The sequence below is a fragment of the Palaemon carinicauda genome, chromosome 19, assembly GCF_036898095.1.
Source record: "Palaemon carinicauda isolate YSFRI2023 chromosome 19, ASM3689809v2, whole genome shotgun sequence".
In the NCBI taxonomy this organism is placed as follows: domain Eukaryota; kingdom Metazoa; phylum Arthropoda; class Malacostraca; order Decapoda; family Palaemonidae; genus Palaemon; species Palaemon carinicauda.
Window position 1 is genome coordinate 74,201,748 of NC_090743.1, and position 15,327 is coordinate 74,217,074.

The 15,327-nt window shown below is 42.0% G+C and overlaps 1 protein-coding gene across 1 annotated transcript in view; it reads left to right on the plus strand.

Annotated features, from left to right (window-relative positions):
- The window catches only part of LOC137659068 (protein bicaudal D-like), a 184,741-nt gene that overhangs the window by 56,937 nt on the left and 112,477 nt on the right, over positions 1–15,327 (plus strand). Inside the window, exons 5-10 of the mRNA XM_068394157.1 lie at positions 572–738; positions 1,573–1,734; positions 2,264–2,449; positions 2,671–2,677; positions 3,463–3,571; positions 4,453–4,565. Of these exons, the coding sequence (XP_068250258.1) occupies positions 572–738; positions 1,573–1,734; positions 2,264–2,449; positions 2,671–2,677; positions 3,463–3,571; positions 4,453–4,565 (744 nt within the window). The remainder of the gene's footprint in view (positions 1–571; positions 739–1,572; positions 1,735–2,263; positions 2,450–2,670; positions 2,678–3,462; positions 3,572–4,452; positions 4,566–15,327) is intronic.

Below are 15,327 nucleotides of genomic sequence, written 5' to 3' on the forward strand. Positions count from 1 at the left end.
TAGGAATTCTCAGATCATTCTGTTAGTGTGGTTACTTTATCTGGATGTTTGAAGGACCCTGTGGTAGGTGAGGGGAAGTTCTAGACTCCTGATTGTTTTTTTTTATTCATTCACTTATTCTTACACCCTGTTGGATGACTTAAGAACTCTGCCGGGTAAATAGACATTGAAGCACAGTATACATGATCATATAATTTGAGTTTGGATTCTCACATTCTAAACAAGTATTACTAAGCTGGTAAAGTCAGCTGAGAAATATTAAAGCTATGATTTTTTTCAGAATATTTGTTTTAAAAACATTTGATTTTTTTTACAGTCCTCTTTCATTGTGTCGTTGGTGGTACAGGCAAATGATTAAAGTCTAATTTACTTGTTACTACTAAAGTACTTTAAAACTAAATTATCTTGTCAAATTAAGTTGAATTCATCATCATCATCTACGCCTATTGATGCAAAGTTGAATTGGTCGATTTGAATTTTATAGTTAAACAATGTTGTACCAACTTCTCAAGTTTTAACAAATCCTTGCAATTACAGCGAATACATATTTTGTAAATCCTTGCCATTACAGAGAGCACAGATTTTGGTGAAAGTGACGGTGAAGATGACACGCCTGTCTTGCGGAGATTAGAATCTGAATTGATGAGTTCAGCGGGTGGGGGGGAAACCCTTGGAGGAGATTTGTTTTCGGAAATTCATCTTAATGAGCTTAGAAAGCTTGAAAAGAAATTGGAAGAGGTAAGTCAGTTTTTTCACTTTTCAAAACTTGAAAGTCTGTGTTTTGGTATTAGTGAGTCAAATTTTAAATCAAGGTTCTAAGTTGATAGTATTGTAGCTATGCAGTATGTACAGCAACTTTGTAATTCATGTTAGGGTTATGTTTTGGATCCCTTTCTGAGTGGGGAGGTCTTAACATGATGAAAGAGTTTGCGTATCGCTATGATCAACAAAGCTGTACTAATCAGGGGAACCCATACTAAGTTGGTTTGCTGCGAGTGATCAGACAAAAATCTCCTATCATTACCAATTTGCACTGGCCAGCGTAGTGATGAAAACTGGCCAAACCAAACATGAATTGACGTGTCTGAGGCCTTTTCCCTGCTGTGAACTAGAAATGCTTGCATTTGTTGTTGTGATAGTTGTATGTCTCGGATGATATACTAGTTCTTTCATATAATTTGAACAAATTATTTCCCTAAAATATGATATTAAAGAAGATAATTAGGTTCCTTGACTAAGTAAATTTATCATTAAAGTAATTTTGCTGCTTTCCTTTCATCTTAATAATAAATGGCAATGCACAGTACAGTTATCGCAAGTAGAAATAACAAAAATAAATTTAAATTTTAGAGCTTGCAGAGCTGACACTTTGCCAGAATTAATTCAATGGTGTTGCAAAGTTATTACTTTTGTAATGTATGATTTTTAATAAAAAGAAATCTTTGGCTATCCTTAGAATGACTTTTAGCCCAATATGGTTAACCACTTGATAAAATAGTAATTGATATTTATTTATATTGTGAATATTTGAAATTTCATTTATGTTTGAGACTCTTTACCATATTTTACCAGGTTGAAAATGAGAAAGGCCAGTTAACATCGAATCTCAAGGAGAGTCAGGAAGGACTTGAAAAAGCCAGAGGAGAATTGGATGCGCAACACGCTAGGGTTTCACATCTCATTGGACACATTTCGGCGCTTGTTAGATTGCACGATCAGGAGAATCCTAATCAGGTATGCAGTTGATTTTATTAAGTATATTGATAAAGAATTCAGGCTTTGCCTTTAGATTTAGCTTGTCATATAGCTATTGATGTTAATGCATTTATTTTTTATGTAATAATCTGACTTCTATACAGAATAGCAAATACTTGGAATAGACTTCCAGCGGATGTGGTACAACACAGTAAATGAGTTCAGAATAAGTTAGACAAGATCATAAGAACTTTAAATGCTTAAACTAAATCGCTCTACCAAACAGCAAATGGAGTCTCCTTGGATGGACTAAAAAGTCTTTGAGACATCCAAAAGCGTACGTCTCTCTCTCTCTCTCTCTCTCTCTCTCTCTCTCTCTCTCTCTCTCTCTCTCTCTCTCTCGTTGGCACTAAAGATAATTTGGTTCCATAAAGTGCACTTTTCCCCCTTTTTTTGTATGATTCATCTGTATTTATATTATACAATTAAGATTTTGTGTTTTAGTATGCACCTTCCATTCATTTTATTTTGTATTATTTGCCTAATTAATGCATTTTGATAATTCCAGATGAATTCAGAAGACACAACCAAGTTACTAAGCTTCTTAGAAAAACAAAAATCTAGGTATCAGTTAGCAAGCAAAGAAATTGCTGATCTCAAGAAGGTTTTAGCTGATATCCAGAATAACGAAGGTGGTGGAACAAGTGATGCTGTCCAAACGCTAAGAAATGAAGTCGGAACACTCCGTTCAAGGGTAAGCAATGTTATTTACATATCTTTCTTTTAATATTGACCAAAAGCCATTATCCTTGCCATGTGCGTTGTCAGAAAAGGTGATTGTATTGTGAAACCACTCCGATAATTTTATTTTAAAAGTAATTTTGAGACTGGTTTGTTTGATATTTGAATAGATGTTCCCATTCTCCTTTAAAGTCATTGCCACATAGTTCTCTTATCCTTCAATTTGATATGTAGGCTACTTGTACATCTTACCAATTTACCATGATAATATTACAACAAAAATTATATTCAACATGCTCGAATATAAAAGATGTTATATGTGTCTTTTAAACCTAAAATACTTAACAGATCAAAATTTAGTTGAGACAAAATACAAGAGCAAAATATATATATATATAGTTTTGTAGGATATTTCACAAGCTGCCTACTGGGTTTCTTCTTTTCATTTTTGGTCTTCTTACTTACAGGTTTAATATATTTTATTGTCCTCGTACTATTTTAAATTCTCATATAGGAGTAAATCTTTTGGCTAGCCTCAATAGAGTCTAGCATTGAAACAAAATGTTTATAAAAGTTGTTATTGTTCAAATAATGTTTTACTTATGAGGGATTATCTTGCCAAGAAATTTTAGTCAAAGGAACATTAATGAAAAAATTTTTGTCACTTCATAAAGGACAGATTTTTTAGGTAAATGAATATTAAGAAAATTTCTTTAAGTAAATATCCTGTCTTTCAGGCTTATGTATAAAGTCTGTTTCTTAGCACACTTTTATTATATGTACACCCTTGAACGTTATAAGGGAGACAGAATACAATAATTATGTAATGAAACTGGACAGCTCTTTACTTAATGTCAGTTTTCACAGTACTAAACAATGATTGGCAATGTCATCAGTTGAGAATACAAGAAAGACTTTAATTAATAGTAGGAGAAAGCTTGCCCTTCACATAAAAACTTTTTCCATTGGTTTGTTATGAGTTATTAGAATTTAACCATATTTCTCATAATACTTATTATTTTTCAGTGGTGGATGCAGAACAAAAGTGCCTTGACCTCGCCAATGACACCAACATCCTCAGTCAAATGATGAATAGACGTGAAGGATCTCTCTTTATTACGCAGAATGACTTAGGGTTAGTATTCTCTCTCTCTCTCTCTCTCTCTCTCTCTCTCTCTCTCTCTCTCTCTCTCTCTCTCTCTCTCTCTCTTTTTTTTTGGTGGGGGTTGGTTGGTTTCTTTTTGACTTTATATTCATCTCAGTTTTGGTTATTATTACATTTTATAAAAAATTCAAATGTTTGACAACTTCTTGAGTATCCAGTTCCCCAACAACAGAGTCTCGTCATCCTTAGTTGATTCGTGAAATTTTTGAATCTTGCTCGATTGTATTAAGTGACATTTGGATGCTTGGGGTCTCCGCAGGGAGTCTGCAGCCTCAAATCCATTGCTTCTTGCCATTTACTTCTTGTATTCACATTAATGGTTTCTTCATACTTTGTGGTCCAGTATATTTGACCTTCTATACTATATCTACTTAAAGCCACTTTTTTTTCCAAGTAGATTATCATCCTCATACAATCAGAACAGGGAAAAGTTATACTGTGGTTAGATAAAGAGCTAGAACAGTATTGGACACATGAGTGAGAAAAATTATGTTTCCTGAAAATTTTAGTTTGTTTCTTCTTATAAATTACTTTACCAAGTAATTATTATAAGTTATATTTAAGGATTCTTGTTGGCTACAGCATCTTTCTTTCATGAACTGTGAAATTTATGTAACAAAATATTTGAGATTATGTAAAGTTTTAAATTATAGATTTGGTTATCAGACTAAAATTACTATGTATTTTACTTTTGATCTCTCAATAATACATTCTTGGCTTTTAATGAATTTTGACTACCTTCATTATCTTATGATTTTATAAGTATCAAAAGAATTATCATGTTGATTTTTTTTTCAATCAAACATTTTTCAATAGAATATTCTGTATTGAAATATATACTTTGGTTTCAGGAATATAAGTGAGGAGTTGGCACAGTTGTACCATCACGTGTGCACTGTCAATGGTGAAACTCCATCCCGGGTTCTTCTGGATCATAGTAAGCAGGGGCATACAACTGATAAAGGTAAGGTGTATTTTCAGCCTGTTTCTTAACATTTAACTTTCACAAGTTTTTTCTTTGTATGTGACACATCTGCTGCCTGCAGTGAGCAAGATGAGTAGAACCCCTTTAATTCATACAGTATTGTATAAGCGTTGGTTTTAATACATTTTGTTAAAAAAGGTTGATTAATGAGACTACTGGTAAAAATCTAGATATTCTGTAATGGGATTATGGGTGAAGAATGAGAAATCAGTTCTTTTAATAGGTAAATGCAAACATGAGGTGGTCAGTTAGTCTTGATAGTTGCAGATCTGGAAATAGCAGGATGAAAACCTTATTAGTTCCAAGAAATGAAAGAAGGTAATAGTATTAAGGAAGATCTGAACCAGAGGGTATTTCAGATGGAAATATTGTAGTTTAAAATGTAAAGTAGTGAAGAGAAGACTATATAAAGAAAAAATACATAAACTTTTTTGTTCTATGTTTTTCAAGTTCACTTTGATGTTTTATGTAAGACAAGTGCATGACATGTAGTGTCTAGACAAGTTTTGTAAGTACTTAATTCTAGGTAGCTATAGTAACATTTAGAACCCTAATATTCAGCTTGGATAATGTGCTATCTGTCTGGGTTAAGAAAGGTAATGGAATTTGGAATTTTGTCCATCTTAAACAATAGATTTCATTTGAAAAAAATTTAATGTTTGCGTGTGTGCTTTTTACTTTTATGAAAAAGTATACAAGTAATTATATAAATTTTTACATGACACTACTAAGCTTTATATATTGATTAATGGTAGGGAGTAAATGGCTTCACTGTTCATGGAATATAAGAGGCTTTTAATTCTTTGGTCTTGGTCTTTATAGCTGCCTTCCTTAGCTAGTCTTAATTGGTTGCCTGTCTGAGATGTGCTGTTAGTTATAAAAGTCTCTATACAACACAAAGAACTGCATCTCTTAAGTATATCATTTAGTTGTTGACATACTAAAGGACTGCATTGAATGCTACTAGTGCAGTCTTCATTGTTACTGGCTGTCTCTTACTCTCGTGTAACTTGTCGCTTCCATTTTTGGCATTGTCTTGATTCCGGATACTAAAGATGAGCTGCTCCTCTGTTAATTCCATGACAATTGTCACATTACTTTTGTACACCCACTCAATGTACTGCTGTGTGATCCTACTTGAGACAGTGGTATGTGGGTTACCTTAGACAATATACCAAAATATTCTTAGTTGGAGGTTATATGGAGTTGGTGGAATGTTGCAAGCAGTGAAAAGTTTCCACAAAGGTAGTAAAGCATGTGTTAGGATAGGAAATGAAGTGAGCGATTGGTTTCCGGTGAGAGTGGGGCTGAGACAGGGATGTGAGATGTTGCCGTGGTTGTTTAACTTGTATGTTGATGGAGTGGTGAGAGAGGTGAATGCTCGAGTGCTTGGACGAGGATTAAAACTGGTAGACGAGAATGACCATGAATGGGAGGTAATTCAGTTGTTGTTTGCGGATGATACTGTACTGGTTGAAGACGCAGAAGAGAAGCTTGGCAGATTAGTGACAGAATTTGGAAGGGTGTGTGAAAGAAGGAAGTTGAGAGTTAATGTGGGTAAGAGTAAGGTTATGAGATGTACGAGAAGGGAAGGTGGTGGGAGGTTGAATGTCATGTTGAATGGAGAGTTACTTGAGGAGGTGGATCAGTTTAGGTACTTGGCGTCTGTTGTTGCAGCAAATGGTGGAGTGGAAGCAGATGTACGTCAGAGAGTGAATGAAGGATGCAGTGTTGGGGGCAGTTAAGGGAGTAGTAAACAATAGAGGGTTGGGCATGAATGTAAAGAGAGTTCTTTATGAGAAAGTGATTGTACCAACTGTGATGTATGGATCGGAGTTGTGGGGAATGAAAGTGACGGAGAGACAGAAATTGAATGTGTTTGAGATGGTGTCTTAAGAAGTATGGCTGGTGTATCTCGAGTAGATAGGGTTAGGAACGAAGTAGTGAGGGCGAGAATGGGTGTAAGAAATGAGTTAGCAGTTAGAGTGGATATGAATGTGTTGAGGTGGTTTGGCCTTGTTGAGAGAATGGAAAATGGCTGTCTGCTAAAGAAGGTGATGAATGCAAGAGTTGACGGGAGAAGTACAAGAGGAAGGCCAAGGTTTGGGTGGATGGATGGAGTGAAGGAAGCTGTGGGTGATAGGAGGATAGATGTGAGAGGCAAGAGAGCGTGCTAGAAATAGGAATGAATGGCGAGCAATGGTGACGCAGTTCCGGTAGGCCCTGTTGCTTCCTACGGTGCCTGGTTGACCACGAAGGTAGCAGCAGTATGGGATTTAGCGTTATGAAGCTTCATCTGTGGTGGATAATGGAGCAGGGTGGGCTGTGGCACCCTAGCAGTACCGGCCAAACTTGTTTGAGTCCCTTGTCAGGCTGGGAGGAATATAGAGAGGAGAGGTCCCCTTTTTTTGTTTCATTTGTTTGATGTCAGCTACCCCCCAAAATTGGAGGAAGTGCCTTGGTATATGTATGTATTTGTTTGGTTAGTCTTAGACCCCATAAACTCATTGTTGCCATGACTTTAATAATGATGACCATTTCATGTTCCTATGCAAGATACATTTTATATTTCATATATTTTGTTGAATAATTGCATATAATCTTAAGTTTTGGGATCATATAAATCCATAGGCTCTATTAGAAAGGGCATATGAATTTACAAATGCACAATTGTTTTGTAACTAGAATACAAACTAATGCTATTTAAAGGGGTATTACTTCGGCGAAGCTGAAAGACTAGCCGTTAGAATTTAGCGAGGGTTAACTGTCTACCTGCTATTCAGCGGTGGGGTAGTAGTAGCTACCCTTCTCACTCAGACACCTGTGGCTGTAACTCACTTTGCTTTTGGCTCGGATGGAGAACGATTGTTACCGCTCTTCCTCCTCACCAAATTTTTGGACAACCATTATTAATAACTTACTTGATTTATTTTTTACAATTTGTGTGTGTTTGCCTTCTTATCAGCGATGTGTATCCGCCCTGGTCCTGAGGGCCGCTCGTGCAGGACATTTATGTCCTCCATTGAAACGATCCTCACCAGTTGTTTCCTAGATGCAGATATCAATGCTACGATACCGGTAACACTTGTAATGAATGTTGGGGGTGGTTTGCCTTCCAGTGGAAAAGGTTTGGCGGCCACGGAAGAAGATGATTAAAAGGGATTCCTCTCCTTCGGGTCTTCCTCGAAGCAGAAGAAACCCAAAGCTGCTTCTGCCACCCATGACCTTCTTCCAAAGCTCCTGCTTGGCCGGCTTCCTCTAGGGAATCGTCGACTAGTACGCAGGACACTTAACTCCTAGACAACGTTGGTCCTCGAGAGAGTGTGCTGCTTCCCCAGGGTGAGTCCTGGTTTCTTTGTGGCCGTCCCTTGGATTGCCCAGCCCGCCTTCGAAGGAGGTGTTGGTGCAGCTCATCCAATGGGGTACAGAGTTACAGTGTTCTTTCACTTCCAAGGTTGACCCGATGGGCACTGCAGTCCCCGCTTTGCCGGTCGTGCTTCGGGGGTGGAACAAAGTCCTAGGCATGTATCTCTTGCGGGTAATCACCTCTCATTCGCGAGAGAGACCTCCCATAAAGACTCCTCTTTGTAGGCCTTCTGTTGACCAGCCTGCTGCTCTGCTCTTCCCTGCGGATGTCGTTCTCGCCGTGCTCGTGCTCTTTTGCCTTTGGCAAAGAAACGTCTGTTTGGCTCGTCGTCTAACGCTGCAGAACGATTCCCTTAGGAAGATTTTTGTCGCCAAGAGCTCATTGGTCTGATGACGCTCGTCAGTCATGCTATGCTCCTCCTGGTTCCCAACCTTCGCCTATGTCATCGGACTCTGTTTAGTCTCGTTGTTCGCCAGTCTTGCTGTGCGTCAGATCATCTCTCCTCTCCATCTGCTCGTCAGCAAACTCCGGTTTGTACTTATTCAGATGGGTCCAGCCACCCGGTTGCTCACCCCTTCCCGATTCGTCAGCAGGGAGCTGTTCGCGGGCTTTTATAGCAGTTCGCCGCGCTGGCTTCTACAGTGGTTCGCCGCTCTCCTAGGGTTCGTCGTTCGTCCCCAGGTTACTGATTGCCATCTCGCCGATCACCAATTCACTGTTTGCTGACTCACCGATCGCCGATAACTCGCCGCTTGCCAACAGCTCGCACTCGCCTGCCCACTGGCAGCCACCGACTGCTCACCAGTCACCCTCCGTTTGTTGTCTTTCGCCGACTTCTCGTTGATCTTAGAAGAAACTGGAAGGCAAACAACATCAAACTCTCGCTGCTCGTTGTGTGCCAGCTCGTCGATCACCCACATGATCATCAGTCCTGATCGACAGCTTGTCGACAGGCGACCACGTGTGATCACACTCCAGTTGCACAGCGAAACCGGGAATCAATCTCAGAACGCCAACAATGTTTGCCAGAATGTCACCATTCTAGGAAAGGGCTTCATTCGCATGAGGAGAGTCTTAGCAAGCCTTCTCCTTCACAATCCTCCAGGCGCTTTCCGGAGCGGCGATAGTTTCTTACTCGCTCTTCACCTTCGCCTCATCCTCCTCTCCCTAAACGCAGGACATCATGTCATCCGGTGAGAGCAGAGAAAGACCAGGTGTCTTCCATCCAGCGGCCGTTCCAGGTTCCGAGGGAACCTCCCTCGCGACCTGTTCCATTCTCGCGAAAGGAGACCTTAGCACTTCAGCCCTCAGCTGGGTCATCTTCGACAGCACGCATGACTTCCCTGTGGAAACCCTCTTCGTCATTCCCTTCAGGGGATCTCTCCATTAGTGCTGCTATAGGACAGGATCCGTGGTTTAGAGCCTTAGTGAGGGCCGTTTCTCAAGCCTTCACGACAGTTTTTTCCCTTGCTTGTCCTTCAGAGACTCCCAGGATTCCTCTGCTCGCCCTTCAGAGGCCCCGAGGATTCCCCTGGAGGAGTCTTCCTCGCTTTTAGGTGACCCAAGGGGAAAATCTACGGATCCTTTCCGTAAAGAGTCTTTGGTTTCTTCCTCTCCCCTGCAGAGTAAAAAGAGGAGTTGCTGACAAGGTGGTCTCTCCCAGGGTCAAGCTGACCACTGTCAAGACGTCCAAGCGGAGGCTAAACATCATCGTGCCTACTCCTCCTCATCTAACCTCTCCAAAGCCTGCAATCCAGAAGAAGCTCCACGCAGGAAGGAGTCCCTAACTGGCTCCTTCCACCCGTCTTCCATCGAGGAGGTTCCTCGAGAGATCAGAGCAGCCTCTAAACCCGTAGAAGAATATCCTTCCCCCTACGAATGAGCAGCAGAAAGGTCTTCCGTCAAAACCATCTGTATTGGAGACCTTCTTCCTGCCAAGGAAAGAGTCCAAGGACTCCAAGACTGCCAAAATCCTCAAAGAGGTCTGCTAGACCTGCAGAGGCAGTCAGGCAGGTGTCTCCTATTCATCACTATGAACACCATAGCCCACCCCGAGATGATGCCTCGTGGGTGGAAAACTCGGTTTGCTGTCAGTCCTATACCATCGGGAGCAGAAGAGAGAGAGTCCAAGCACGCCTTCTGGCAGGTTTTGGCCTGTATGAGGTCTCTTAATGGGTTTGCAGACCCAGGGATGCTTCCTCAGGAGGGCAAAGACACGGGCCTAGACCATGTCTTCGGCACTCAAAGGTCCCCTCAAGTTCTGTGCTGCCCTGCCCTGGTCTCAAGGGCTGCAGAGTGCCCGACGAAAGGTTTTGTCTCCGCTCATTGGCTCCTATAGCTCCCTTTGCACAGGCTCGTACTCTATTCGTAGCTAGATCTCTGGTTGGGGTCTGTGGGAAACCTTGTGCGGACCAATGCTTTATCTGAGGAAAGCTCCTGGAAGGCAAGCAAGACCTTTCTCCTGTCAGGCACTCATACCATCAAGTTCCTTGCTCATCTAGTAGTTAACTTGTGGGCAAACACCATTCTGAGAAGGAGAGACTCCATAGTTGAGAGGTTTCATTGCCAAGTCCCACAAAGTGAGAATGTGAAACTCCAAAACTCTTCTTTGGAGTGCTCCTCTCTGTTTGAGTCAGGAGACATCGAGGGAGGTGTGGAAGTATGGAAGAAGTCCCACCAGAACTCCCTTTTCTATAGGGCCTTAACCTCCCGGCCCTATAGACCAACCAATCACTCAGCTGCAGAACAAACAGCAGAAACCTGAACAAGTAGGACGACAGCGACAGATACAAAGGTATCTAAAAAGTTCTTTCCTGCCAAGGACAGGAAAGGCACCAAGTCCTCTCATGGAGGGAAAAATCCTAGAGGGGTGGCCAAGGCCGCAACCGCTAGGATGGGCGATCCCATCACTTTTCCACCAGTGGGGCAAGCCTGCATCCCTGCTGGCAGAGGTAGATGTAGCTCGGGGCCGAATCCCAGACAGTCTCCGTGATTCGTTCAGGGTATCGCGCCCCGTTCATTCAATATCTCACTCCACTGACCAAGACTTCAGTGAGAACGAGCTCCTATGCAAAGGGATCCGCAAAGGAACTAGCCCTTTCGTGCTGAAGCTCAGACCATATTGGAGAAGGGCTCTCTCCAAGAGGTCCTCGACGACTCCCCAGGCTTCTTCAGTCAACTTTTTCTAGTGAAAAGGCATCTGGAGGCTGGAGACCAGTCATTGATCTCTCAGCTCGGAACAAGCTTGTCAAGCAAACTCTGTTCAGCACGGATACTGCGGATAAGGTCAGACAAGCGGTAAGACCACAGGACTTCATGCGCACATTAGATCTAAAGGATGCATACTTCCAGATCCCAATCCATCCATCTTCAAAGAAGTATCTGAGAATCACTCTAGACAACAAGAAATACCTGTTCAATGTACTGTGCTTCGGTCTTTCCACAGCACCTCAGGTCTTCAAAAGATTATTTGCCCTTGTGTCATCTTGGGCTCATAGAATCGGCACCTGTCTCCTACGCTATTTAGACGACTGGATGATTCTAGCAGACTTCTTGGTGACTCTTCTTCAGCACTGAGACAAACATCTGGGGATCAACGTAAACCTCAAGTCACCACTGCATCCCTCTCAACAACTGATATCCTTAGTAACGATAATAGTCACCAATCTTCACAAAGCTTTCACATTAGATGACAGTGAAGCGAGGCTGAAGAAGGTTCCAAGACCATCCTCAGACGAGGAGAACTCCCAGCCCCTAGGTGGCTGTCTTCTTGGGCACCTATCATCCCTCGCCCGTCTAGTCCAAAATGATCTCTCCAATGGTGGCTAAAGTCCACCTGCAATCAGGCCTTCGATTCGTCGGACATTCTGATCCACATGGGACCAGAAGAATAGAAGGACCTCGAGTGGTGGGTGGCAGAAGAGAATCTGCTAGAGGGTGTCGACCTCCTCCCCTGGAATTGATGCTCTTCTCAGATGCATATAAAAGAAGGGTGGGGGGCCCATGTGCTGCACCACACGACCTCAGGCCTATGGTCAGAGTTTGAAAAGTACCAGCACATAAATCTCTTAGAGATGAAGGCTGCCTTTCTGACCCTTCAACAGTTCCATCAGTTCCCGTCAAGCCACTCAGTATTGGTAGTTAGCGACAACACCACAGTAGTGGCTACATCAACAAACAAGGACGTACTTTTTCTCAGCCCCTTTCATATCTAGTAGTAGAAATACTGAAATGGGCAGAAGTCAACTCAGTGCCCCTATCAGCTCGCTTTATTCCCGGCAAAAGGAATGTGCTTGCCGACAACTTTAGCAGAGCAATTCAGATAGTGGGTTCCGAGTGGTCTACGAATCATTTAGTAGCCAACTAGTCTTGACTTTGTGGGGTTCCCCGACGGTGGATCTGTTCGCAGCTGTCCTGAATTTCAGGCTCCAGTTGTACTGCTTCTTGATCCCGGAACCCAAGGCTCTAGGGCATGATGCATTCCAACAACGGGGGGACATCATCGACGTTTACGCCTTTCTCCCATTCTGTCCGATGAGAGGAGTTCTTAACAAAACTAGAACATCTGTCAATGTCTCAATGACCCCCATAGCTCTGTTATGGCATCATGCAGAATGGTTCCCAGACCTTCTACAGCTCCGCGACACGATCTACTCAGACAACAACATGCCAACATCTTCCATAAGAGTGTAGCGACTCCACACCTGGAGACTATCCAGCACCTCCTCACTCAGCGAGGATTTTCACAAGTTGTGAAAAGGATGGCTGGACACCTGCGAAGATCTTCAACTTCAGTCTACCAGGCAATATGGAATGTCTTCTGTGGTTGTTGGGTTGGAAGCGGTATATCTCCCCTCGATGCCTATCCTAGCAATAGTAGAGTTCCTCGTTCATCTGCGGTAGAAAATATTTCTCGGTTTTGGCAGCAAAAGGCTATTTCTTAGCCTTTAGTCTCTCCTTTAAGCTGAAAGGAGTAGATATTTCCTCTTTTCTAGAACTTTTTCTCCTCATTTGGAGTTATGAACTTACCTGTCCCCAGTTTTGAGACCTCCTTCATGGAATGTGGTTCGGGTTCTTCGGTCCCTGAGGGTCCTCCTACGAACCATTACGCCAGGCAACAGATCGCCACCTCACCTTGAAGATAGTGTTCCTACACGCCTTGGCTTCGGCCAAGAGGGTTAGCGAACTTCATGGTCTCTTGTATGACATTGCCCATTCAAGGGGATGGGGAAAGGTAAGCTTCAGCTTCGTCCCAGAGTTTTTAGCAGTGACTCAGATTCCAGGGGTAGCGGATCCTAGATTCGATTCTTTCTGGATAACAAGTCTCCATTCTGTAACCAACGACCCAGACCAACTTTTACTATGTCTAGTAAGGAGTTTGAGGTACTAGCTCAAAAGAACAGCTCACCCCCATGTGCCAGTGCTTTTCATCAGCACAGGGAGGGTCAAGAGGAGGATCACAAACAACATCATCTCTGCTTGGATTCGCAAGCTCAATGATCTCACAGTAAATCCAGATCCTCCTCCTACATGTCGACCTAGAGCTCACGATGTAAGGGCTTAGCTACTTCCCTGGCCTTCAAATGAAACTACTCTGTGATGCAGGTTCTACAAGCGAGCGTGTAGAAGTGTCGGACGACCTTCACTGCCCACTACCTGCAAGACGTAACCTACAGGAGACGCGATAAGTATTCTATCAGTCCTGTGGTGGCTACACAACTTCTGGTTTATTACCTCAAGCTCTTTTATGGACAAGTAGCAGGAGGTTGAGGGCATTGGTACCCAGTGTTAATCTTAGTGAATGAATAAGAATACTGGCTCTTCTTTTCTTCATCCTCCCCTCTCTCAGGGAAATCAGCATCCAGGGTCCTCTGCACAGCTGACCTTTACCAACTGCAGATAAACCATTGTTCCTTTATGTAACCTGGTATTGTGTCAAGACTGCTATGTCCCCATACCCTGGTAAGGTGTTATTGGAAATGTCTTGGTGACCTCGGAAGAATTTTTTCCTTGACAATCACATTGCTGGTATCACAAACACACAGGTTTACGTAGGCCGCAGACCATGCATAGCAAGGTTTTAGCAAGGTATAGGGTTTCTACCTATGTGCTAACACACATAGAGGTGAATCCCAGGGTCAAAGCCAAAAGCCAGATTGGCATGGACTTCCACCCTCCTAATGGGTGAGTCAATCCCTATAAATAGCATTGGTTTGTATTCCAGTTATGGAAAAAGGACAAATTTGGAAGTAATTCATATTTTTCCTAACAATACAAACCTGTAGCTATTTATACATATTGGCCCGCCGGCACCAGTCCTCCTTGAAGTCCTACCTCCAAACAAAGTGAGTTACATTCACAGGTGTGTGTGTGCGTTAGAAGGGTAGCTACTACCTCTACTCCCCACTAACTACCTGGTAGGTGGTTAACCCTCGCTAAATTCCAATGGCTCGTATTTCAGCTTCTCCTAAATTAATACCCCTATAAATAGCTACGAGTTTGTATTGTTAGGAAAAATACAAATGACTTCCAAATTTGTCTTATTTTTCTTTTTTTTTTTTTACTAAGGCAGAATCTGTTCTATTAATCAATGCCTTGAGTGTGTGGGCAAGTCTTACTGCCCTCTAACGTCTTGCTTTTCAGTGCAACCTTGTTTTAATATCAGAAACTTTCAGAAATTATGCAGCATTGCTCATACACAGAGTATGACCGTTTACCTCTTAAGATATCTTTATGCTTATATGCAGTGGAATTGGCTATGTGAATGCTATAAGAATTTGTACCAAAGATTTTAGCTAAAATAGTTTGCATCCATAAGAAGTATATCACAGCCATATTATGATAATTGTGTATATTTCACAGTCCTGGTAATTATAAGACAAGTCTTTGTATCTATAGAGTCTTCAATGCTGAACATTGACTTGCATTGAGTGTTGTTGATCAGCATGGCACAGCATTGGAAAAGTTAATCCTCTAATTGCCTCTAAGAGGTTTTGCATACTGTATATCTATAAATCCATGGTATAGTTCTAACATATATCACTAATAATTAAGGCCAAAGTCCTTTAACGGATTGTCGTCTGTGGTGGAGCAACTCCTTGGATAAATAATTTATGCTCTGTACCTATTTGAAAAGTAGGGCATAGAATTTTATAACTATGAAATGTATATACATACATACATATACCATGGCACTTCCCCCAATTTTGGGGGTAGCCGACATCAACAAAGAAACAAAAACAAAAAGGGGACCTCTACTCTCTACGTTCCTCCCAGCCTAACAAGGGACTCAACCGAGTTCAGCTGGTACTGCTAGGGTGTCACAGCCCACCCTCCCACATTATCCACCACAGATGAAGCTTCATAATGCTGAAT